Here is a 26,211-nt window from a genome sequence, read left to right as displayed (position 1 = left end):
ACTAGTAAGCGTAGCATTCAAACATCGCTCGCATAAGTCCATCGGTATGTGTTGTTATTGGTTACTGCTTATCTCTTTGGACTTCGAACCAAAAAAATTGTTAAAGCAATACCAGGCTGTGAATGGTAAAGCTGGATATGCTTGAGGTCTGCTAATGCCGCAAACGATCCAACCCAGTTTCAAGGTGACCTTGAAACTCAAAAAAATTTTGACTGTAAACAATTCGTAGCACACATTATTAAATACGCAGATCGAGCGGAATAAATTGAACTTATTTCTTGCAACACCAACCAAAAAATTAAGCAGTCACAAGGTAACTTATTGATCTTCGTTGCCGGCCCATTTGTAAAAAAAATGGTAGGTTTTTAGCCATACGGATAATGCGTTATAAGTAAGTACTGTAAGTTTATACTGTCCAATGGGCAAGCTACCACTACTCTCCAATGGGCAAAATCGCTAACTGAGTGAGCGAGTTACCGAGCTATACCACTACTGTCTAGTCAGCAAAATCGTTAGTTGAGTGAGCGAGTTACCGAACTACCACTACTGTCCAGTGAGCAAAATCATTAGCTGAGCGATTGAGTTACCGAGATACCACTATTGTCCAATGAGCAAAATCGCTAATTGACTCAGTAAGTGACCGAGCTACCACCACTATCCAGTGATTAAGATCGCTACGTGAATGTATAACCGAGCTATTCGTTGATTCGGGCCGTGGATCACGGGAAACGCGGAGGCGAAGCCGCAGCTGTTTCTTGTACAGTATAATATTGGGCGACCGAATGTGGCGATTTTCCTGCTGGTAACGGTGCATCAGCATTCACTTTAATGTCCAGCGGGCACAAAAGCCTGAATGTAATAAAAACATTATTAAAACTACCAGGGCCGCTCCATCATATAAAGCCGGCTGCAACATACAGTGCAGGAAAGAAATTTTGTTCGAACATATTTTCTTCCAACGTGGTACAATCAACATGGCAAGTCGTTCGATCAGCGTTAACATGCCAAGTCTGGCGTTTAACCAGCTCCTGGACACTAACGTTGCCCAGCTGTACAGCGCGGCCACCGCCCAGAAACCTGACGGAAACCTGGTAGTGTCTCCTTTGTCAATCCTGTACGCCAGTGCACTGATATACATCGGTTCATCCGGATCCACCAAATCCAATTTAGACAAGAGTTTCCATTTCGACCAGTACTTCAACAGCAGTGCCGACTCCGTACTCTCCGCATTCTCCAAGGCCATGCCAAACCTGACAATGTCCAACCCTCCAAAACCGAAACCCAGCAAACCGAAGGTGCAGAATGGCGCGATGGAAATCGAATTAGAACCACCCGTAATGTTCCTGTCCACCGACCGCGACGAACCATTTATCCTCAATCTAGCCAATGTCATTTTCGTCAAGCAGGACGCACCACTGATGGAGAAGTTTAGGAACAGTGCAGTTAATCAACTACAATCGGAAGTGACGACGAAAGACTTCCAAAGCAATCCCGAAAAAGCCCGCGGCGAAATCAACACCTGGGTGTCAGATATGACCAATGGGCGGATCAAAGACCTGCTGCCGCAAAGTGCTGTCTCAGCGGCTACCGTTGCGGTGCTGGCCAACGCCCTGTATTTCAAGGCAAGCTGGGAATCATCGCTGAAATTCAACCCTCGAAATACGGAGAAGCGAGACTTTACCCCGCTAAACGGACAGACCATCCAAGTGGATACCATGTCGAATTTTCTTCACAATCTGGCGTATGCGGAGGATGGTGACCTGGACTCCAAATATATCGAATATACCTACACTGACAACCAAGGCGCGATGCTCTTTATTCTCCCCAACAAGAAAGATGGACTGCGCACCTTGGAAAAAAAATTAACGGCGAATGTTTTCGGTAATCTGAAGAAAAAAGTCAAGGGAGAACGAGTTAGCGTGCAAATTCCCAAGTTTAAAGTAGAAGCGGATTTGAATCTGAAGTCTATGCTGCAAAAGATTGGCGTGAAGGACGCTTTCGACAAGAGTAGTGCTGATTTCTCCAACATGACACCACAGAAGCCGGTTTGGATTGGCGATGCTTTCCATAAAACATTTGTTGGTAGGCACAGTCTATATACTGTAATTTGTAGTACCTAATGATATAACCATAAGACACGCAATAGATACATAATAATTATGTAACATAATATACATAATGAACATTGGCGAGCTTCGCTCAACGGGAATACTCAAATGAAGAATTTGTCCCAATTAACATGAGATTGGACTGCGCAAAAATCTGCACTCACAGCACGTAACATAATAAGATACATAATAACAATTCTGTATGATTTGAGTGCACGTAATACACGGAAGCCGAATTGACATTCAATACATTGTCTGTACTAATTATTCTATTCGTATACTTAGTATTTCTGTTGCTAGCATGGCATAGTACAGTATGTACTGGTACGTACTACATTAACAAAATTAATGGTGTTGTAATGACGTATGATGTGTTCCTGTTATAACTGCGATTCTGTTTATTATCGACTAACAAACTGAAAATGAACCAGCCAGTAACAGTTCATTTGGTTTTGCTTATTACTTTAATACGATTGTGGACTTGCAGAAATCGACGAGAAAGGCACAGAAGCTGCCGCTGCCAGCGCCTTCGTAATGTGGGTTGGAGCATCTCGATTTGCTCCCAAACAAGCGTCGCCCAAAGAATTCATCGCTGACCACCCCTTCATCTTTGCCATTCGCCACAATCCAACCAACGCCATACTTTTCATTGGCCGTGTTGAGAAATTGTAAACTGGTTGTGGGGCCCGATGTATAACCGAAAGTATTACTACCTTGACTTTGCTTAACGTATTACATCAAGATAATGCTGATTGTGAGTAGTAAGTACATAACAACTCGCTACTTTACATAAGTACCCTGGTATAATGGGAGCGGAGCGCCAAATACGTGAAAGTAAATAAGGAAGTCTCGACGTCAGCCTTTGATTACTTAAACTATACGACGTCATAATATCAAAGGATTTTTACTGGAAACTCACATCCGTTATTTCTCTGAATAAGGAATATTTAATGTTGGACATTTTTTTTCCGTTAACAACACGATCAAATGAACAACATAAGCTAAATGTCTAAACCCATCGTTTAAATTAAAATAAATTATCTGCGCGTGAAAACAATCAGCACTCCTGTGCAATTGGCAAATACTGCACACCCATACCAAATCTATCGTTCCACTCCGGAGACATGTGAACCCGTACGTCGAAGAAGTATCTTAGTAATTAACTTAATACTTTTCGTTAAGAAATGTGGTACGTAAAGCGAATCGTACGTCGGCTCGTGGACCTTGTCATATCCAACTTTGTATTCGGCGCTGTACGTGTCATCCGTGTATTTTCCGTAGTCCACTGGAGCGTAGGATTCCCTGAAATAGTCCGCATAACGGTGCCCATATTTTGGGCGGGCTGTTGTATTCTCCGTAAGAGTTTCGTCGGGGCTCTTAATAAGCGTGAACCGGCTCGTACCTGGGATATTCGAGTTTGGGCAGATACTGTAATACTGAGGCGACAAAATCCAGGGCTGCTGTTTTTCAACTAGGGTAGTTGCTATACGCTGTTACTCGTAGTACATGTAGCGAACTCAAAACGGTTATGATAAAAAGTGGAGATTGTGCAGCATGATAGCTATCTTCGTGTAATTTCTCATACAGAGTAAACTGCTGTATTCTAGAAGGCTTTACGCCCGTTAACAACCGGTTAGTCTATCAGCAAAAACCCTTTAGACGACCCTTGTTTTGATGACCTTTCCGACACTTCCGCCCAGAGTACAAGTGCATTACGCCGTACACTGCATTCATGCTATTCTACACAAACTCACTAGCATAGAAATCGATAACTGCATAATGAAGCCGGCTATGCGATTATTATCGCTGAACCGCAAAAATTTGCCATATAATCGTCTGTAAAGTGTGGCAAAGACGTCGCGGGCCGATAAATTTTCTACAGATAACAATGCTTCAAGCGTGTATAAAACGGCAAATCCAGCTTTTAAGCAGCTCTTGGACACCAAAGTCGCCAAGCTGTACAGCGCGACCACCGCCCTGAAACCCGATGGGAATCTGGCAGTCTCCCCTTTGTCCATCCTGTACGCAAGCGCGCTGATCTACATTGGTTCATCCGGATCAACCAAGTCCAATTCGGACAAAAGCGTCCATTTCGACCAGTATTTTATGAATAATGCCTCCGTACTCTCCGCATTCTCCACCTCCATGGCCAATTTTACGTCGGTTAAAACGCCCAGGAGGGATGATCCGTTTGTCATTAACCTGATTAACGGCGTGTATTTACAAAAAGGCGCATCCTTCGTCAAGCGCGGTTAACCAGCTGAAATCGGAAGCCGAGTTTAAAGACTTTAGAGTCAACGCCGAAAAAGCCCGCGGGGAAATCAACACCTGGGTGTCTGACAAGACCAACGGGCGGATCAAAGACCTGCTGCCAACAGATGCTGTATCACCGTCCTCCTTTGCAGTGTTGGCCAGCGTTTTATACTTCAAGGCAAGCTGGGAAACTGCACTGAAATTTAGTCCCAGTAACACCAAGAAGCGAGACTTAGCGCTGCTGAATGGACAGAACATCCAAGTGGACACAATGTCGAATTCCGCGTACAGATTACCGTACGCTGAAGATTCCGACCTGGATGCTAAATATATCGAATACAGTTACACTAACAGTCAGGACGCCATGCTTTTTCTGCTGCCCAATAGAAGAATGGACTACGCGCTCTGGAGAAAAAGCTGACAGTGAATGTCTTCGGTAATCTGCAGAAGAAAGCAACAGGCGAGCGAGTTATACTGCAAATTCCCAAGTTCAAAGTAGAAGCGGATCTGAATTTGAAGGATATGTTAAAACAGATTGGTGTGAACGAGGTTTTGAGCAGCGCAGTGTGGATTTCTCCGGTATGACCTCGCAGAAGCTCAGGCCGGTGTGGATTGGTGATGCCTTCCATAAAACATTAATGTGTCGGTAATTGCACTGCACCGGTGTAACCGGAACCAGTATTTTAACTTTTTCTGCTTTTAAGACCATAGTATGCATTGTTTCATTCAATTATGGACATAAATTTCAGTCATTTTAAGTGCTACCTAGTATAGAACTATAGATAGTGTCACAGGAATGCATATTGGTTTAAGGGATAAAAAAATTATGGGCTGGCAGAGATCGATGAGAAAGGCACGGAAGCAGCCGCTGCGAGCGCTTTTGTTATGTTAGCCGGATCAGCGTTCAATCAAGCGCCACCCAAGGAGTTCACAGCTGACCATCCTTTCATCTTTGCCATCCGCCACAATCCAACCAATGCGATCCTTTTCATTGGCCGTGTTGAGAGTTTTTAAAATGGTGCCTAGAAAAGGGTCTCCCATTGTTCCTTTCTGAGTGTCAGGTTGTTAGTAATAATAACACTTTACCTTTTACTGCTTTGAAGAAATGTATGTGCCGTACAAGTACCTACTGTACATACTTGATACTGTGCTGAAGTTGCCTACTTACTCGATGCAAGCGCTCCAAATAACACTTGCCGTGACATTGCATACATATTGTAACTGACTAAGTGTGATGTTATGGACGTTTTTCATATTAGCGTGCACGAGATCGGCCGTACTTTACACTTCGGTGTAGCTAGCGAATATAAATTAATAAATCTGCAAGACCACAAAAGCCGCGTACTCTTTCTGAACAGTAAAAGCAGTCGTGCTGAAGGATGGCTTACAATACATCACTGAATTCACAAAAGTTAAGCAATCCATCTGCTGAAACGGATGTCTTTAAAAGTATTGAGCAGCTGTGCGAATACAACTATACTTTGACTGCGCAGTTAAAATTTGGATCTGCATTTCCTTTTATTTTCCTGGATTTAGATTTCCTTTCATTCAATTTTCCCAGCTTCCTGAGTTAAGAAAACATTTCCATCGTCCACGTATGCCATATTTTACTCAGTGCAGCGCCCAGTGCCCATTGCTCGGAGGGTGTAAGCCTATCGTCTAAAGATGTTGTTACGAGTACATTACGGCATCAGACGATAGACACGTTGTATGCATTCAATGACAATGATATTGGAGTTCCAATGACATTATCATCATTTCCCCATACAGCTATCAATCTCAGTGCGCATGGTTCGTACTCAAACCAGTTATTAGTGACTCATACTCAGGCATTAATGTACAAAATTAATACAACAACAAATGCCTATGTACAATAGGGCTACCGAATGTGGCGATTTTCCTGCTAATAACGGCGCGTCGACATTCACTTTAATGTCTAGCGGGCACAAAAGCCGGATTGTAATAAAATTCTTAAAACAACCAGGGCCGCGTCACCTTATAAAGCCGGCTGCAACATACAGTAAAGGGACTTTGTTCACATCCGAACATCTTTTCTGCCAACGTGGCACCACCAACATGGCAAGTCGTTCGATCAACGTTAACCTGCCAGGTCTGGCGTTTAACCAGCTGTTGGACACCAATGTCGCCCAGCTGTACAGCGCAGCCACCGCCCTGAAACCTGATGGAAATCTGGCAGTGTCACCGTTGTCTATCCTCTACGCCAGCGCGCTGATGTACATCGGCTCATCCGGATCCACCAAATCCAATTTAGACAAGAGCTTCCATTTCGACCAGTTCTTTAACAGCAATGCCGACTCCGTGCTCTCCGCCTTCTCCACGGCCATGCCAAACCTCACAATGTCCAAAACTCCGAAACCGAAACCCAGGAAACCGAATTCGCAGAATGGCGCGATGGAAATTGAACTGGAACCACCCGTATTTTTTCTATCCACCGGCCGCGATGAGCCATTTGTCCTCAACTTAGCCAACGCCATTTTCGTGAAGCAGAACGCACCATTAACGGAAAAGTATAGAAACGGTGCGGTAAATCAACTGCAATCGGAAGTGATGACGAAAGACTTCCAAAGCAATCCCGAAAAAGCCCGCGGTGAAATCAACACGTGGGTGTCCGATACGACCAATGGGCGGATCAAAGACCTGCTGCCAAGTGGCGCTGTTTCACCGGATACCGTTGCGGTGTTGGCCAACGCCCTGTATTTCAAAGCAAGCTGGGAATCGTCGCTGAAATTCAATCCTCATGACACCAAGAAACGAGACTTCACCCTGCTGAATGGCCAAACAGTCCAAGTGGACACCATGTCGAATTTCCTTCACGGTCTGAACTACGCGGAGGATGCTGATCTGGACGCCAAATATATCGAATATACCTACACTAATAACCAGGGCGCGATGCTCTTTATTCTCCCCAACAAGAAAGATGGACTGCGCGCCTTGGAAAAAAAATTAACGGCGAATGTTTTCGGTAATCTAAAGAAAAAAGTCAAGAGCGAACGAGTGAACCTGCAGATTCCCAAGTTCAAAGTCGAAGCGGACTTGAATCTGAAATCCATGCTGCAGAAGATTGGCGTGAAGGAGGCTTTCGAGAAGAGCAGTGCCGATTTCTCCAACATGACACCACAGAAGGTGTGGATCGGCGACGCTTTCCATAAAACCTTTGTTGGTAGGTACATGTTTAATACAACCTATACGCGTACATTTATGTGTAGCCTGTAGCTAGTAGGTACTAGTACTTAATTTCTGTATAATCATGCAATCATGATGTACGAGTGCGTATGGTTGATTCGAGTGCACGTAAAAAACGGAAGCCGGTAACTGCCGGTTTATGATCCAGTACTTACACGTAATTATTCTACTCCTATAGGAGCAAGTGTAGTTCTATGCTAATATCTATACTTATTATGCACGTACAAATACTACATAGTAATGATGGTGTAATTATTATCAATTATGTGTGATGCAAGTTGTCAGTTCCATCTGATTCTTTATATGTCTACTAGCAAACCGCACATGTACATCTAATTCATCCTGTTGTTCTGCTTATAATACAATTGTGCATTTGCAGAAATCGACGAAAAAGGCACAGAAGCTGCCGCTGCCAGCGCCTTCGTGATGATGGCTGGGGCATCTCCGTTTGCTCCCAAACAAGCGCCACCCAAAGATTTCATCGCAGACCATCCCTTCATCTTTGCCATTCGCCACAATCCAACCAACGCCATACTTTTCATTGGCCGAGTTGAGAAATTGTAAACTGGTTGCTGGGCCCAGTGTACAACCGGAAGTACAACTAGTGACTACCTTGACTTTGTTTAACAGTACTTCATGATAATGCTAAGTAGTGATTACTTTAAACGCTACTTTACATTTCCTGACAGAATGGGATCGGATCACCAAATGCGTGAAAGTAAATAAAGACATCTCGATTCTCGACGTCACTCTTTACATACTTATTCAACTAAATAATACATCGCAGGATTTTTATTGGAAACTCGCATTTTTATTTCGTTGAATAAGGAAAATTTAATGTTGGACATTTCTGCTTCCGCTTACAACACGATCAAATGAGCAACATCCCCTTAAAGTCTAAAAACCATCATTTAAATTAAAATAAATTATCTGCACTTGAAAACAAACACCAATTCCGGTGCAATTTGGAAATACTGAACATCCGATACCCAATCTTTCTTTCAATTCCACAACATGTATACCCACACGTAAAAGAAGTCATTATTTTAATACTTCTTCGTCAAGAAGTTTGGTACGTACGGTGAATCGTACGTAGGCTCGTACACTTTGTCATATCCAACCTTGTACTCGGCGCTGTACGTGTTATCAGTGTACTTCCCATAGTCCACCGGCGCGTAGGATTCTTTGTGATAGTCCGCATAACGGTGCTCATATTTGGGCGGGCTGTTGTATTCTCCGTAGGAACTTTGGCGGGGTTCCTTGTAAGCGTAAACCGGCTCGTACTTTGGATATTCGAATTTGGGCAGATAATACTGGGGTGGCTCATACGACGGTTTGTAGGAACTTCCGTATTTGGGCTTCTCGTAACCGTTGTAGCGGGTTTCATATCCGTACGAGTAGTCATCGTTGTTATACGGGTAAATCGGATTGCAATAACTGTCAACCTGGATAAAACGCAAAGCACGCTTTGCAGCTGTTACGAATCGTTTTCAGAACATCTGTATTGTTTTACTGCAATAATATAATATAATGCGTAATTGTTTTATTATTAATTTCATTCTACTCTTGCTGATACCGCATGCTTACAGATATTGTTAGCGGACGCAAGTATTAAGCTGCCACATTGGGTTACACGTTATAACGCTCATGGTCTACGATACTGCTATGCACGTCTGTAGTCTACAAACGTACAGTATGTATTAAATTTGAATAATATTAAAACCATGATTACAATTAATTAATAATCATGATGTACGTGCTAGTACTTCTGTGATACATCGTGCTTATGGCATATTGGCACACTGTATTGTTTATTATCCGCTTACCTTGTCTGCCCAATCGCAGATTGATAAGTAGTTATTAAATCTGGTGTAATCCGGACAATAAAATCGATCAAACCGTCCGTCTGATTGGCAGACATCGAACACTTTACAGTCGTACGATGGATCACCGCGATAACCCACGGGTTTTCCGTAACATCCACCACCATACTGGCTATCCGAATACAGTCCGCCAGAATACGATGAGCCATAATAACTGCTGTATGGCTTACTAAAAACAATCGTAGCAATAAAGAAATCACAGTAATGATTTTGCATTACATACAACGTAAGATATGGCAGATGAAAATTTAAATATCGCACGATGGCAACTAATACGCCTCTATGCTAAACTTCCAGAACCGGAAGATGGAACTGAATTTGTATACTTACAGTATGCAGTTAAAATTTTTCAAAAATTAAGCAGAAAATAATATTGCTTGATATAGATCTAAATTTGTATTTCACCAGTTATTAAGTAAAGCAAATAACGTTATGTTTTTAAGTACCTAAAAATATTCACCGACCTTTGGTATCCGTATCCAGAAGCAGCCGCGACAATCGGCTCCACTTCCGCTGAATTCCCGGCTATTACAGCTGGTTGCTGTGCGTTGGTAGCATTGCTATTGCTACGCACATCGGCCCATAATGGGGATATCAAGGGCAAAAATCCCAGCACAACTTTAAACATTGTTGCTGAATCTGAACAATTTCCTCAAAACAGACACAATTAACAAAAGCGTCTAATCAACGAAAATGCAGGCGAACACGCTAGCAGACGAACAGCAACAACAACACACTATCCGTCGTGGTCATTATGTCCGTCACTAATCAACCAAGTGGCCGGTGGTGTTTTACCTACCGCTGATTTTATGGCCCAATATGTACACTTGACGCATACGCAGCACTAATACCGCCGCCAGAACAATAGGCTAGTCCATCTTATTAACAAGACAAATCGGCCATTATGCGCTTGACCGTCGACATCATGTGGTCACGGCGGTGCTAATCGGTGCAGGCGCTCGCGTTCACCGGCATTGTTTGGGGCGGCCGGCTGGCGACATGACAATTGAGCGAGTGTTAACTAACTGGTCAATGAATGTGTGGCATGCGTAATATTTGGACAATATACATATTGTTAACAATATCGCCGATACCGGCAGCCGCGTGCGTTATGGACGTTTACTGTTCACATCATCGGTGTGCTGATCATGGATGCCGCACTGCTGCCGAGCTGTTATCTGTTATACGGTGCTTGTCTACGCTGGGATTGTTTACTGTTGAGAGAGCGTAACAATCGCCGCAATTGAGCTGTGAAGTTAATTTCGAGAGCTCTGCAGCGGTTGAATATTTAATCAAGCATTATTGTATACTAGGTCAGCGTTAAAGTAAGCTTGGGAAAAAACACTGTCGAGCGGACTGTGCATACGCAAGCTAAAAGGTTTCCACGCGACCAAGGAAAAGTATGGCACTGGTTGGATTGTGGCGGATGGCAAAGATGAACGGATGATCGACGATGAACTCTTTCGTTGGGTCTTGGGGCTCAGATGCCGTCACTAGCATTTCAGAGAGAGCACTGGCTGCCACGGCTTCCGTTCCTTCCTCATCAACTTCTGCCAAACAAAAACCAAGCAAACGTTAATAAGCAACAATTACGAAAGTAAAAATCGGATTCCAGTCAAGTAAAATTTATTACTTGCTACCTAAATATTAGGTAGAGCTAAATAAGTATGGACCAAAGGTCACCTGCTTAGCAGTAAGTTTATTAGCAAAGTAGCGTAAAGCAAACCGTCATAAATAGGCGAAGCGTACTAGTAATACACGACAAAGGCGAAATTAGTAACTGGATTAATCATCAAATTCCATTACGTTACGTAATCCTCTGTCCTTAATCGGTTTCTCAAAAGCATAACTGCTCTCGTACCGACAAATGTTTGATGGAATGCATCGCTAAACCACACCGGCTTCTGTGCAGTCATTTTAGAGAAATCGGCAGTGTTCTGATCAAAAGCATCCTTGACGCCAATGGTCTGCAACATAGCCTTGAGATTTAAAGTGGCTTCCATTCTAAACCGGGGAATCTTGACCGCCACTATCTCTTCTGTGGTTTTCTTCTGCAGAGTGCCGAAAATTCCGGCCGTCGGTTTCTTTCCAGCGCGCGTAGTCCGTCCTTCTTGTTGGGCAAGAGAATCAACAGTGCGCCGAGGTTATTGGTATAAGGGTACTCGATGTATTTCGCATCCAGAGTAGAGTCTTCGCCATACGCCAGATGAGAAACAGTCTTTTGCATCATGCTCACCCAGGTTGTCTGCCCGTTAAGAAACGTGAAGGTGTCCGTGTGTGTGTCTCCGGAATCAAATTTGGCATAGTCTGCCCAGCTGGCTTTGAAGTACAGGGCGGCTTTGAAGTACAGGGCATGCAGTCCATCTTGAACGTACGTGCCAACGATCTTCAGTGGAGCCAAATGACTCTGCCTGTCAGGGATGGAGGACTGGGACTGCGGACCACTAAATCGCTAGTTTTTCCTGCCTTTTTGGCATCGGCGCATTCAGTGGTTTCGTTGGTTTCAGAAATTTACCAACCCGCCACGGCAGATCTTCTGGATCCTGTTATACAGCAGTGGTCTGAACAGACAAAATGCGAACCTCCAGCTGAAGAGAGCAGGAAGTTTCAGTGGACATGGGATCGACCGACGATAGACGGCATCGTGTCCTCGCTGACGACAGCCGCTACGAGCGAAACGGATAAAGCAGTACTGTTGGCCGCTTTTCAGCGCGACTCCGGCGCTTGGTTGAATGCTCTCCCAGCAACCAAATCTGCATACTTTCCTGCGGGACGAAGAAGTGAGAATCGGCGTCGCCCTTCGATTTGGTCTACCCGTAGTCGAGGAACACGATTGCGTAAACTGCGGAAGCCGAGTGGAAACGAACGGTCACCATGGTTTGTCCTGTTCAAGCAGCAAAGGCAGATGGTCGCGGCATGTCGAGTTAAACAATGAGGTCAAGCGAGGACTAGAAATTGCGGGTTATCCTTGTCAAAACGAACCGTTGGGATTGTCTGCACGCAACAACAAGCGGCCGGACGGCATGACGTTGATTCCGGTGCGCGATGGTAAGGCGCTTGTATGGGACGCGACATGCTGGGACACGGTGGCTGTATCTCATGTGCATGCTAGCTCGAAGAAAGCGGGAAGTGTAGCACAAATGGCGGAAGCAAGCAAGCGTCGGACGTACGATTTTATCGAAGATATGGGTTTTCTGTTTTACCCGCTGGCAGTCGAGACGTTCGGGACTTTCGGAACGCCTTTCGCCGAGCTGATCCGTTTCGTCGGCAGAAAGATTCGTGAAGTTACCGGAGAACCTCGGTCTACCGCCTTTTTAAGACAACGTTTCAGTCTAGCGGTAGTCCGTGGAAATGCAGCAGCTGTTTTGGGTTCACTTAACGCACGTCCCAAGATCATGCGTGACACTAACGATTTTGGATGTTTTTTTAATGTTTAAAAATTTGATGCTTTTAATTAGTGTAAACCTGCGCAGGCGATTTATTATGTATGCTGGCCGAAGCCGAATAAAAACACGTACTAGTACAGGGCGTTGGCCAGCACCGCAGTGGTATTTATTGAGACACTATTTTCCGGCAACAGATCTTGAATGCGCCCGTTATAGTCTTGTCTGACACCCACGTGTTAATATCTCCCCGGGCCTTCTCGGCGTCGGTTCTGAAGTCCTCTGTCTGCGCCTCCGATTTCAGTTTCGAAACAACGGCGTCTTTGAATTTGTTAACGAAGGGTACGCCTTTTTGCACGAACACTCCATTCGCCAGGTTGATAACAAAGGGATCACCACCGGTTTTAACGGAGGTAAAATTGACCATGGACGTCGAGAAGACGGAGAGAACGGAGTCGGCTGTTGAAATACTGGTCAAAATGGAAGCTCTTGTCCAAATTAGATTTGGTGGATCCAGAGGAGCCAATGTACATCAGCACGCTGGCGTATAATATGGACAACGGGGACACTGCCAGGTTTCCATCAGGTTTCGCTGCGGTAGCCGCGTTGTAGAGCTGGGCGATGTTGGTGTCTAAAAGCTGGCTGAACGCCGGACTTGCCATGCCGAACGATATACCACGTTATAATCAACGAGCACACCGCGGTAGACCCAGCAAACGTTTCGGCGTCGAGAATTTTATTTTGATTCGGCGATTGTTTTTCTTCCTAATAAACTCAGTACCACTGTGATATAATCAGCAAAACAACAGTCTTGATAATTTTGTAGTCCAATGCGGTGCGAACCAGTTAAACCAGTTATTCGCGCAGCTACATAGTTAATTCCGATAATATCATCTTACTGGGTAGCATCACGTAGCCTTCGTATCACAAGCATATCCGATTCACATCCTCTAGCGATCCGCATATTCGTCATTTCTAAACATTTGTAGCTTAGCCCAGGGGTGAAAGATAACAATATAACTCGTAGAAATAATAACATTATTGTCCTTTGCAAAAGGCGTAAGTGCTGCGCAACGTGTTCTCTTGTAATGATAAAAAGTGAGCCAAACTGTCTTCTGTGACGTTAACCTTTTATGCGTAGAATTTGCTTATTCTTTAAAGGGAAGATCAGCAAGGATGTACTTACAGATTCTGTAGGTTTTGGTTGGCCATCCCGATATCAAAATCATTCCTGTAAAAAAGCGTAGTTTTACGGTTTCGGGAGATGTTATCTTTTAGAGCATTGAATGCAGAAATCTCAGTAAAATCTAACTAACCATAAGACTGCCATTCGTTGGAGAGATTGCTTAAGTTAATACATACATCCTGAATAAAGTGTTTTCACTAAGTCGGTCAACTGAGATGCTATAGACTATAGTTACAGCACCATCCGAACATAACTAAATCTTCTTACAGGAGCGGCACCTGCCCTTTTTCTGTTTGAGTATTGACAACAACAGTTTGTTTATCACCTTTGCTATCCGACAACAGAATCATCTTCACCACGCTTTTGCTTATGTCTTCCTTCGATAATTGTGAACTACCGATTGTTAGCACTTTATGGAGAGACACAGTACTGTTCTACTAACCTGTGTTCCTTCTAACCGTAGAGCGTCCTAAGTTACCGATAACTTCTTCGAAGAAGCCTAATAACTGTTTGCGCAAAGTCTACTCGTACTTGGTAAGCTCATCGGAGCTCCCGCTTAGCACCTTCTCTATGTGCATTCCTGGAGCTTGAATTTAGCTGGAATTTGGATACAGTATAATTATTAACCTGCTTTTTCAGTAACTGTTTTCCGTGATTGTCAGAAGTTGAAAATATTTTGCTGATGTGACATTGTGATCTTGCACCCAGATCCATGTATGATTACACTAAGCAAATACACACCGGGCGCATCTGTAGATTCTGTACTCCGTAGTCATTTTTGCACTCGTCAGAAATATCGCCGCCAAATACCCTGGCTTCTCTAACAGTGTACTGCAAATTCGCTTTATATGGCTGGCTAGCAACCCTTTCTTTTGGTAACGAATTATGGTATGGAAAAATCACATTATTAGGGTTTTTTATATTACTGTAACATAGGGAAGAGTCAAATCTAACGTACCCCAGACGCCAGCACAGAAAGAGGTTATTTGCATGCAGCGTTAATAGCAAACTTGAGGTCGGTGTTGTCTTGGTAGTCCTCTCTCTCGATGAACAATGTCGGCAAGGCGCAATCAACGGGATAGAAAGCTGTCGATCTGAACACGCGTTTACTCAGATGATTGCCGATGATGTACAACTCGCCTTCGTCCCGATCGCCGAGCAGGTGCGGATTGGCATCCAACCAGTTGCGCAGCCAGGCATAGTCGCAGTCACAGTGGATCTTGCGGATTGCCACTATCTCTGTTTGTGATTCTGGCGTATCTTCTACACTCGGCGGAAACCAAGCAAGTCGATCCTCCAATAAGAGCGACTTCAGCTGAGGGAGGTCTGTAAACGTATTTGGCTCGATGGATGCGATGGATGTCAGGAAGAAATCTAGGATTCGAATCTGTTTAAAAGGTGCAAAGTCGGTCTTTTTAACAATCAAGTTCTTGCAGGTTAAAAAGTATAAATGCAGCAGGTTCGATAAAGGTAGCGTCCCAATGCGCGATGTGCTGGACTGGTCTTTGCAATTCATAACATGCAACTCAATGATTTGCTTCTTAATGGGTGTAACAGCTTCTGGAGACAGTTTGTAAGAAGCGGATTTTTCGCTGTAGAACACTTTAACTGCACGAGTTGGGCTGGTTCGGGAAATGCTTGTGGTTGTCTCCAGAAGCTCCTGTAAAATTACCAAAGGTCGTAAGTCTTTGTAGTGTCTATGGTCTAGAGTAATAATTTAAATATTGTAAATAAGGAGTACATACTGGCATTAATTTTTAAACTACTGCAGATGTCAAGACTAGTAAATCCGCTAACGAAGCAACTGCTGCACATGACAAGTTCTTTGGCTACCAACATTGCAACATACATAATTGTACTTACGTAGATAGCAAATTGTACTTCCAAAAAGTCTCAGTCCTACTGGGAAAGGCATTATTTAACCATTTTTGCAGTCATACATCCAGAATGTGCTATACTTTTAGATAGACACCGCATTAATGCAATGGTATCTATTGTATTTCGTACTTCAAATCGAAACGCAGTGTACTTTGTAATACGAATTACTTTCAGCTATCTTTATGCCTAGTAATACCTAGTAACCTATTCACTAGGCACTTTGAAAGCCATGGTAGGACATTTCCATCTTTGGAATTCCATTAAGTTTTGATGGATATGCCTTACCCGATCAGTTGCATTCCCGTAGCACTCTAACGCCATAACACTCCCATTCACTCTCTTCATTTTTGCAAACGATTCACGACAATTCTCCATTCCTTTCCAGCAGTTGTTTTTGGGTAGATTATTGCATTCTGCTTCGCTTATGGGCCGCCCCTCAAATACGGGGAAGTCCCCTTCAGCTGCGGAAAAATGTGTATAACATGCTGACAACATTCAAATTTCGTCGCATATTACGAGTAGTATATTATTACCAGTAGCATATATGTAACATATATATAGGTAACGTATATACAGTAAATTCAAAATACTGTATAGGTACATGTGTTCATCACTGACCTACAGCGCAGTTCCTTGATAGTTGCAGGCTGACTAGCAAAACCAACAGTCGCAACGACACCCTGCTTTCCATCATTTTACTGTATAGTGTATTGGGGCTGATCTGCGCTTTCGGTGGTAAATTGAATATAATAGTAGTTATTCATACAATGTCAGAAAAAGGTCGCACCTAAGAATAACTTTTAAAAAACTAACGGAACGGTGTTAGCCTAAAAAAGATGTTTGTTTCTACACCATTGTGATTTCAAACGGTTGCAGTGTCCGGAGAATATATCTGATATTGTTGAGTGTCAAATATGCACGTATGAAGACACGTCTGCCGGCAATATCTAGGCCAAAAACGCTCCGGTGCGCGGGCTATCATGCACTGATTCTGAGTCACAAAAAACTGAATCATAACAACGCCACCATTGGCCAAATAGCAGATACACAGCTGAATTATAAAACCGAGCTAAAGAGCTCGGTTTTATAAATCATACACACATTCATGGCCAATATCAGGCATCGACTTGCATTCTAGCGGACATTTTTGGCGCTTATTTCTTCAACTGCCACGGTCTCGTTAAGTCATCTCACAGCATCCTGTCGTTGTACGATTTAGTCGTAGTAACCATCAGAAATAATTCTAAATTTGTACCAATTAATGAACTTTTAAACAACCCTCCAAGAATACTCTTTGTCTTCATCGTCCACTTCTTGTTCGGATGATAGAAATGCGCTGCTGTCAGAAGAAGAATTCAATAATTCTTCCACGGCTGCCACAACCATTGCAAAGTGATTAATATTAATCACTTTGACCATTGCATCTTCGGCAGCCTTAATTGCAGCTTGTCTGGCGTTCATGATTGCTTGCTAGCTCCGTGTACTTAATTAGAACGGCCTGCAGGATGATATTTTGTATGCATTTGCAAATGAAATTCAGATAAACATACAAGACGCGATTCATCCCTCTCTCAGTTATCACGTTTTCCCATCATATGTATCGATTATTAATGGCTGGTGTTGTTTTCAATTTTTTGCTGTTAGTCATTGCTTGTGCATAGATAAGGGATACGTACGCGGCAGTCATGCAGCAGATACTAACGGCCTGCTTATATTTGACGCTTGTTATTGTTGTTTTGGCAGTCACAGAGAACGCATGTATGATCAATACCTTTAGGCTTCGAAAAGAATGCTAGTAGGTAGTCATGTACTCGTATTCTAGCATGGTGTATACATTGATTTGAAAGATAAAGTTCTGAATTGCTGCCGAAATTGATCACTATTACATGATAATTACAGTTAAGTCGATTGAATCTGTACACTTTATATACAATTTACAGCGTGCCATGCAGAGGTCTGTACCATATGCAGGCTTACTAATTACTCCTACACGCCACGCGAGTAACCGAAGGTAGGCTCGGAACTTTAATTCCTTTGGGTAACTATGCCGAGCATCCCGAAGCCATAACAATCAGAAACAAAGAAAAAAAACTGACGGATGAATCGGGTTGATCATACAATCCAACCAGAAAACGGCGCGGTGTCATACGCAGAAGAAAACTTGGAAAAGAGAACTGAGTAAGCAATTCTGCTCTTTTCCATCCCAATAAATTCTAATTTTAATCTAATTTTCCATTATACTAAATTCCAATGATGCTACTCGGTAAGAACAGCTTTACATACAGCTTCCTCCAGACGTGAAAATACGGTGCATGGATACGTGCAACAAGTGCGCCGGCGCTGGAAGTCGGACGGCAACGCGCCCAACACGCGCAGATGCTGGAGCTTCTCCGTTTGTATGACGGTGCACGTGCAGTCCAAGAACCCGAGGACATGATGTTTTCCGCAACGGGATTCATCTAGTCGGCTTTTTTGGAAAGTGCTCTTCTATTTCTAAACAGTTTGTCCCGCCTAATGATCGCAAACCGCAAGCATTGGTTTGTTTTTCCTAACTGCTGTGGCGTAAACAGTCTTTCAGTGGAGTGGAAAACGGTTGTCAAATGGGATTAGGGAAAAATTAACTGAAGCCGATCCGTAATTCAGGGATTAGTGTTGCGTTTGGGGCGACAATATTGTGTTATGAGGATTACAGCGAAGACTGTTCTCGGAGAAGCGCTCGCGCTGCATAGAGAAAACACAACGAAAACACGACTCCTCGAAAAGATCACTTTATTTCACAGAAATAAAGTCTAGAAAAGGACATCAGAAACAAATCTAAGGCGAGAAAAGGGCATGAAACCATAGAAAGCTAGGAAACGATGTTAACGGTTCCTAGGCTGGCACTCGAATGGCAAAACATGCTTTAGCATGTGCGCAGAATGGCAAATGGTGAGCCGATCCAGTAATGGTGAGGCGAACACGCCAATATCCTGTGCACTACGCACAACACTCTGACACTGTTGATGAAAACTGAGAATGGACATGCGGATTATAACGTTATAACTGTTCTTCCTATCGCTGGGATATCCGATTAGCATAACTGCCCAGGAACCGGAACCATCAACGGTACACTTAAGGGAAGTGGGCCGGTACATAGTACCGAATTCGTGTACATGCACACAAACTTTCGCTTTCGCGCACTCCCAAACACATTTTTGTTTCGGTTTCTGACGTTTTGTAGCCAGAAGATTTGCATACACTGGCGTGAAAACCGTTTGTGCGCGCAACATCCGGTTCGGAAGCTATGGCTGTTAGAAAATTCCAAAAAGTTTAAATGCGTTCAGGTGTACCAAAAGTCTCATTATGGACCGATCTCCTTCAAATTTTGCACGTAAATGCACGTAACCACGAAGAACGTTTTTACACCGATCCACTGTTCTAGCATGTTTTACAAATTTTAAAATGAATTTCAAAAATTTTAAAATTCATTTTAAAATTTGAAAAAAATCATGGAAGTCTGGATCGGTGTAAAAACGATCTTCATAGACATGCGCATTTACGTGCAAAATTTGAGGGAGATCGGTCCATAATGAGACTTTTGGTACACCTGAATGCATTTACACTTTTTGGAATTTTTTAACAGCCATAACTCCCGAACCGGATGTTGCGCGCACAAACGGTTTTTACGCCAGTGTATACAAATCTTCTGGCTACAAAACGTCATAAACCGAAACAAAAATGTGTTTGGGAGTGCGCGAAAGCGAAAGTTTTCGTGCACGTACACGAATTTGGTACCATGTACCGGGCCACTTCCCTTAATTACTAAAAAGGAGCGGAGCATTAAGACGGCTGTTTTGTTTGTTACGTCTACCTTGTGATTTCTGTACAGTTTTAAGGAAAAGTCTGCGCAGAAACGAGTTCAGTCCATAAATCGCGGTGCCGAAAAGGGTCACCAAGGTTAAATAACTGATGAATGGAATTTCAGTATATGACAGAATTTCAGTGTATGTACTGTACTGGAAAGGGTAGTGTCACTAGTATACAATACAGGGATTCGCGAAACTGGATGAATATTTTAAATTCTTAGCAGCACCGTATTAGCATAAATAATATGTATGCAAGATTGTAAGTGTGCTCCCCCACTGGATTAAACGGTATATTCGAAGAGGATTATCAGACTCTTGGACTCTTGTGATCAGCCCAGCTAACTGGCAGCAATGCCCATATGCCTCCCGGCTTTTCAAATATTTAAAAGTCTCCGAAGTTTATTCAATTTTTTTTCGTGCATTACCGATTGTGTAAAAAACAGTTCCAGGCTAATCACATCACTACCATTATATTCCCGCTGTTTTTAGGTCGGTACTTTGTCCAATCTCTCGCAAGGTTGCAGTACTATTAATTAACGGACAAGTGTTCGTATCATTTGTAAAAATATTTTCGATTTTAATTATTATTACAGAAACTACAGAAACAAATTAATGCCACTAGACAACACGCCTTTACCGTTCAGTATACAGATAACGTGTGATGTAGATGTGCCGAATTTTAAAGGTCGTTTTATACACTGCTACCTTTGCTGACGTCTTGCAATACTACAAAGCTGACAATGAGATCGTAAAGTTGTTTCGTAAAAAGGCCTGCATGATTTATTGCTACAAACTATTCTGTATTAGCGCGAACATTTCTGCAGATGTACGTAGTACAAGTAGACACAAGGAAGTCATGTGGTACGAGCTTTGAAATTAGTTCTGTGTATGGATTAATATTTGCAATATTATAATATTATGTAACAAGTTCATTGTGAAAGCAACCGCAATCGCAATTCCGTAATAGTTGCAGGCCAACAACCAAAATCAACAATCGCAACGACACCCTGCTTTCCATCATGTTACGGTATGGGGTGGTCAGGTATAGGGTATGTTACGGTCAGTAATAAACTGAATGTATAGAAAGTTATTTATACAATGTCAGAAAAAGGTCGCACTTAAAGAATTATTATTATTATTACGGCACAAGAGCAGACAACCCCAAGGGGACTTCAAGTCTGGTCGAACAAAAAACAGTTTTAAATGCAAGTGAAGAACTAAGACAGATCCACAGATTTGAGTAGAAATTTAAAGGCAGGTACAGAACTGGCATCGAGAATTTTAGAGTTAACAGCAAGAATTTTATCAAAAAGACGCCTTATACGCATTTCCAAAGTCTTCTCTCCGATTACTCTCTTTGCCCGTGCAACCTCGATCCGTGCCGGCTTCCGCAGGTTATAGCTCATGGTGTTATCTTTTACTTGGACCATATAATAACTTCTAAAAATGCAACGGAACCTTGTTAGCCAAAAAGAGGTACTTTTTTATGATTTTAAACAGTTGCAATGTCCAGAACTTATCTCATTCTGATACGTTGTTTTGGCAGTCACCGAGAACGTATGTACGAGTACCACGTTAAATTTTAGAAAATGGCTATAGGCACGCCCTTTCACCCCCGTTATCAGACGATCTGAAGGCGGCTCATTGTCGGATGGAGTGCCTAGTAGGCTAGTACACCTTTTTATGTGATACCTGACCAAGTCATATCAGATCGTCAAAAAATCTTTGTCAACAAAAAAAAAACTTTCAAAAAATTTTAGTCACTGCTCGGGAAAAAAACTAAAAATGGGTGCCTATAGTCCGCGGAAAAAGAGGGGGTGCGAGAATTATCTAATAGAAAAGGGGTGCCTATAGTAAAACAGGGTGCAAAAGGGGGTGCTTATAGCAAACCGGGGTGAAAGGGGTGCCTGCAGTCTCACCCTAAATTTTAAACTTCAAAAGGAAGCTACCGTAGTTATGTACGTATTATAGCACTGTGTATAAACTGATTTGAAAGATACAGTTCTGGCTAGCTGCCGAAACCGATCACCACTTCATGACAAATCCAGTTAAATCGATTGAATCTTTACACTCTATATATACACAATTTGCAGCGTGACCCGCAGAGACCCATATGCTACTAATTTCCGCCACAAGATGCGGTCTCTGAGTTTGAAGTTACAGCAACGAAATTACAATGCATACTGATAAGGCTGTGACGGAGGTTGATACAAGCCAACCGGGAAACGGTGTGGTGTCATACGCAGAAGAAGATAAGCGAACTGAGATTAAATTCTGGTGTTCTCCGTCGCAATAAATTCTTGGCATAGAAAAATCACACAGTACGTATTGCATTTTTCTAACCAGTATGAGGAAGAATCACATCTAAAATACCGCTAAAGGCAGGCTCAAGAAAAGGTTATTTGCATGCAACGTTAATAGAAAACTTGAGAGCGTTGTTATAGTCATAGTCCGCATTCGCGATGAACAATGTCGGCAAGGCGCAGTCAACAGCATAAAATGCTGTCGACCTGAAAACGCGTTTGCTCAGGTGGTTGCCGATGATGTACAACTCGCCCTCGTCCCGATCGCTGAGCAGATGCGGATTGGCATCCAGCCAGTTGCGCAGCCAGGCGTAATCGCAGTCACAGTGGATCTTGCGGATGGCCGCTATCTCTGCCTTCGACTCTGCCTCCAGTAAGAGCGACTTCAGCTGAGGGAGGTCTGTAAACGTATTCGGCTCGATGGATGCGAAGGATGTCAGGAAGAAATCCAGGAATTTAATATGTTTAAAAGGCGCAAAGTCATTTTTCTTAACAATCAAGTTATTGCAGCTGAAAATTTGTAGAGCCAAAAGATTCGACAAGGGTAGTGCGCCAATGCGGGATGTACTTGACTGGTCTTTGCAATTCAGAAAATGCAACTCAATGATTTGCTTCTGGATGGGTGCGACAGCTTCTGAAGACAGTTTGTAAGAATCGAACTTTTCGCTGTAGAACGCTTCAACTGCGCGGTTTCGGTTAGAGAGGGAAATACTTGTGGTTGTGTCCAGATACTCCTGTACAAATACAAAAGGTCATTGGTCAATGGTCATCACGCCGTATATCTTTTAATACAATGTCTGCGGTCTAACAATTTAAATGAATAACAGGCGCTATCAGTAATATTTTTACAATACAAGCGGTCAAGGAAACTTGGTAGCAGATTTGCATTTGCTACCTGTACACAAGGCACGTTCTTTGGCTACGCCCATGTGGATAACAAAAAGTTCTCAAGAGAAAGTTTCTAGTCATAGATTGTAATAAGGATCATCATACAATAAATTTTGATAGACTCCTTAATGTTTTGATATATTCATCGTATTTCATACTACAATTCAAAATAATACAGTATATTTTGAAATATGCGTAGCGTCGTGTACAATACGTATACATAGCTTGCATAGATAGCTTAAAGACCAGGCAGAGCTGGCAGACGATTTTGCATTTTGAAAATTCCATCACGCTTTGTAACGTACGCCTTACCCGATCAGTTGCATTTCCGTAGCACTCCAATGTCATGACACTTCCTATCACCCTCTTCAGTTTTGCATACGATACACGACAGTTCACCATCCCTTTCCAGCAGTTGTTTTTCGGTAAGTTGTTGCATTCTGCTTCACTAATAGGCCGCCCCTCAAATACAGGGAAGTCTCCTTCAGCTACGACAAAACGCGAATATCAGTCGTACGCTGACAAAATTCAACCTTTCGTTGCGACTGCATCAGTAGTATTCACGCACCCGGACATTTGGGAGTGTGACATTTCGCCGCAATTAAATTCGACGCACGACTTTTCGCCGCGAAGAAATTTCGCCGCGGGACATTTTGACGCTGGGACACTTCGGTTAGGGACAATTAGCATTGAAACATTTTGACTTTGCGACATTCTGACGCAAGACGTACTCTGGTCGCGGACACTTCGCCGCAAAAGCATTCGACACGCTTAATTTTGCAGGTTTTCCGGGTTTCTTGGGAGGTTTTCTTAAGTCTTTTGGGCTTCTTAAGTTCTTCTAAGGATATTCTTAGGTTAGTCTTAGGTTATTCTTAGGCTATTCTCAGGTTTCTTAGGTTATTCTTAGGTTTCTTAGGTCATTCTTAGGGTATTCTTAGGTTATTCTGAGGTTACATATTCTTAGGTTATTCTTAGTTTTCTTAAGGTTTTCTTATGGTTCTTAACCTTCGTATTTTAAATGTTTTCCTGCTAAAATGGACTTTTCGTCAAAACAGCCCTGCGGCGAAATGTCTCGGCATCGAAACGGCCGGACGACGAAATGTCTCGCGGCGTAATGTCCTGCCGGTTAAATGTCCGGCGACGAAACGTCGCAGGGCGTGATGACCTTGCGGCGAAATCTCAGCGACCAAAAGTCCTGCGACGAGTTGTCGGCGGCGAAATGTCGCGGTGCCAGTATTCAATATGTAGTGCGAGTAAATTTAACATCGATACGTGTTCATGACTGACCTGCAGCGCAATTCCTTAATAACTGCAGTCCGACTAGCAAAATTAACAATCGCAACGACACCGTGATTTTCACCATCTTAATGTAAAAGTTGTTCTGCGTTTTCGGTTGCTTATTAAACCGTTAATGCAATATCAGCAAAAAGTTAGACCGAAAGAAAACTTAAAAAACAATGGAACTTTGGTGGCTTAAACCGTACTCTTAGTATTTTTTCGACACTCGCGACTTTAACCAGTGCCCGGTGCTTAAATCTGACACACTATTTTACAGGAACATCAGCCTGAGCAAATAAATGAGTAAACCATTTAAGCAAAATACTAGTTGTATATCGAGTATATTGTAGCATGGTGAAGTTGATTTAACAGATAGAGTTCTGGCTCGCTGAAGAAACTGATTGCTACTGCTTGATAAAACCAGCGACAGTAAAGCGGTTAAGACGAGGGGTACCCAGCATATGGTCCCCTTGCGCTAATTTTTTGTGTGCACGCGGTGGTAAATGTACGGTCAATTTAACTACTGCCGTACGCCACCAAGATGTTGTGCTATCATCTACTAATATTTTTGGGAAGTTTTGTAGGGTCATTAACAAAATAATGGGGAAATTAATTTTTAGCTTCGACCCCGGTGAAAATATTCACTATACATCCGGTTAGGACGATATGTCGTCTTATGATAGATCTTGATGTCGACTATCCGTTGCTGGTAGGGTTTTGAAAAATTCGAAAAAAACGCCATTGAAATATCAAAAACAAAATTTTAAACCGAAATTCCGGGCGAACCCGACGTCACATCGAGATGAAAATTAGTGCAACGGATAGAGCGAGTAGTTGTCTTCCTGTTCACTTTGATGCCGACAATGTACACTGTAACAGGAATATCTTCTTGGACTTGATAAATTGGAAGCCACTATCGCGTCAAAGTTCAGTACAACAGGCAAGTGACCACTGAAGCCACGCACAGAGTATTCTGCCTGCCAGCCTGCCGGTAGCCATTCGGTCAGCCGGTCAGACCACGAAGACTGTTTGACCACAATGGCCGATTGCATACAAACCGGGCCATGTGGCGAAAAGCAAATGAGACGCGTCATATAGAAACCCGCATACTGTGTATCCTGCTCGAACCTTTTCATCTCTTTTCAGTGTCTTTCCCGAACTACGATAGCGAATAGACCCGAAGCAAACTGCTTGCTAAGTGCAAACCTGTTGTCATCTCATTTTCGTGCCTTAGTACTTTTTACCAATAATACCAAGCAAAACGTAACAATGTAATAAGTACTATCAAAACGTATCAAATAATTCGCTACCTACTGGCTTTAACAGGAAAGACTGCACGGATGTAATAATTTTTGTTAGCTTAGGAGTAATTCCTAAGTTTCGAATGAACTAAGCAAGGTTTTGACCTACGGCACAAAGCGCGTATTTTGTTATTAAAATGTGAATAAGCCACTTGAATATAAGCATACCTTTAATTGCTTTCTTGTGAAAACTTCTACTCCTGTTTTGAAATGCCAATGAACTTAGAATACTTATTTTAAAGTTCAACCTTGGTTCAACTCTTGCCGTGTAGGATATTTGTTGTCAGGTGCATCACTACTCGCATCGTTGCCAGTTTGATGGCCTACTTATTCTTTGTGAGCGGGGAGAGAGAGATAACCAGGAAGACGCACGAGTTCAGGAGCGCTAGCAGGCGGCAGGCCCGATCGCTGCCCATTGCCCACTAAACTGACCGACAGGCCACTGCTGTAACGGAGCGCTTTTGGCAACTTTCTGTTGTACTGCTGTTTAACGTCCAAATAGCTCTTTCAATTTAAAATTTTAATAAACTATGCTGGTGTCGGGTTGTAGATCACGAAACGCTCTTTCCAACAATATGCAGCACGGGGGGTGTACCAATTTAACCATATGTTGGGTACCTCTCGTCTTAATGTTTACGGGAATCGCATACCCTATGTACTGTACATGAGTACACAGTACAGGAAAGTGCACTCAGTGTGCA

The 26,211-nt window shown here is 42.9% G+C and overlaps 6 protein-coding genes and 1 pseudogene across 6 annotated transcripts; 3 read left to right on the top strand and 4 right to left on the bottom strand.

Moving 5' to 3' along the window:
- Positions 1-1,001: 1,001 nt before the first annotated feature.
- On the top strand, positions 1,002-2,899 carry LOC129601360 (leukocyte elastase inhibitor-like). The gene is made up of 2 exons (XM_055500158.1): positions 1,002-2,082; positions 2,596-2,899. Exons 1-2 carry the CDS (start codon positions 1,002-1,004, stop codon positions 2,778-2,780), a joined length of 1,266 nt encoding a protein of 421 aa, XP_055356133.1. The 3' UTR covers positions 2,781-2,899.
- Positions 2,900-2,914: 15 nt separating this feature from the next.
- LOC129601359 (alaserpin-like) lies at positions 2,915-4,782 on the top strand. The gene is made up of 3 exons (XM_055500157.1): positions 2,915-2,942; positions 4,030-4,271; positions 4,339-4,782. Exons 1-3 carry the CDS (start codon positions 2,915-2,917, stop codon positions 4,780-4,782), a joined length of 714 nt encoding a protein of 237 aa, XP_055356132.1.
- A 1,519-nt stretch (positions 4,783-6,301) lies between these two features.
- Positions 6,302-8,309, top strand: LOC129601338 (leukocyte elastase inhibitor A-like). Its single transcript, XM_055500132.1, has 2 exons — positions 6,302-7,542; positions 7,945-8,309. The coding sequence occupies exons 1-2, from the start codon at positions 6,438-6,440 to the stop codon at positions 8,127-8,129; spliced, it is 1,290 nt and encodes a 429-aa protein (XP_055356107.1). The 5' UTR covers positions 6,302-6,437; the 3' UTR covers positions 8,130-8,309.
- Positions 8,310-8,367: 58 nt separating this feature from the next.
- On the bottom strand, positions 8,368-10,224 carry LOC129601337 (adhesive plaque matrix protein-like). Its single transcript, XM_055500131.1, has 3 exons — positions 9,913-10,224; positions 9,392-9,617; positions 8,368-9,010 (listed from the first exon to the last, which is right to left on the bottom strand). The coding sequence occupies exons 1-3, from the start codon at positions 10,074-10,076 to the stop codon at positions 8,612-8,614; spliced, it is 789 nt and encodes a 262-aa protein (XP_055356106.1). The 5' UTR covers positions 10,077-10,224; the 3' UTR covers positions 8,368-8,611.
- Positions 10,225-10,750: 526 nt separating this feature from the next.
- Positions 10,751-13,677, bottom strand: LOC129601358 (leukocyte elastase inhibitor A-like; annotated as a pseudogene).
- Positions 13,678-14,820: 1,143 nt separating this feature from the next.
- On the bottom strand, positions 14,821-16,761 carry LOC129601352 (uncharacterized). The gene is made up of 3 exons (XM_055500148.1): positions 16,514-16,761; positions 16,181-16,356; positions 14,821-15,677 (listed from the first exon to the last, which is right to left on the bottom strand). The coding sequence occupies exons 1-3, from the start codon at positions 16,587-16,589 to the stop codon at positions 15,000-15,002; spliced, it is 930 nt and encodes a 309-aa protein (XP_055356123.1). The 5' UTR covers positions 16,590-16,761; the 3' UTR covers positions 14,821-14,999.
- Positions 16,762-22,138: 5,377 nt separating this feature from the next.
- On the bottom strand, positions 22,139-24,466 carry LOC129601357 (uncharacterized). The gene is made up of 3 exons (XM_055500156.1): positions 24,219-24,466; positions 23,244-23,419; positions 22,139-22,777 (listed from the first exon to the last, which is right to left on the bottom strand). The coding sequence occupies exons 1-3, from the start codon at positions 24,292-24,294 to the stop codon at positions 22,139-22,141; spliced, it is 891 nt and encodes a 296-aa protein (XP_055356131.1). The 5' UTR covers positions 24,295-24,466.
- Between the last annotated feature and the right edge of the window lie 1,745 nt (positions 24,467-26,211).

The sequence above is a fragment of the Paramacrobiotus metropolitanus genome, unplaced genomic scaffold (assembly GCF_019649055.1).
Source record: "Paramacrobiotus metropolitanus isolate TYO unplaced genomic scaffold, Prichtersi_v1.0 Parri_scaffold0000230, whole genome shotgun sequence".
NCBI lineage: Eukaryota > Metazoa > Tardigrada > Eutardigrada > Parachela > Macrobiotidae > Paramacrobiotus > Paramacrobiotus metropolitanus.
This window is presented reverse-complemented; position numbering and strand designations above follow the sequence as displayed.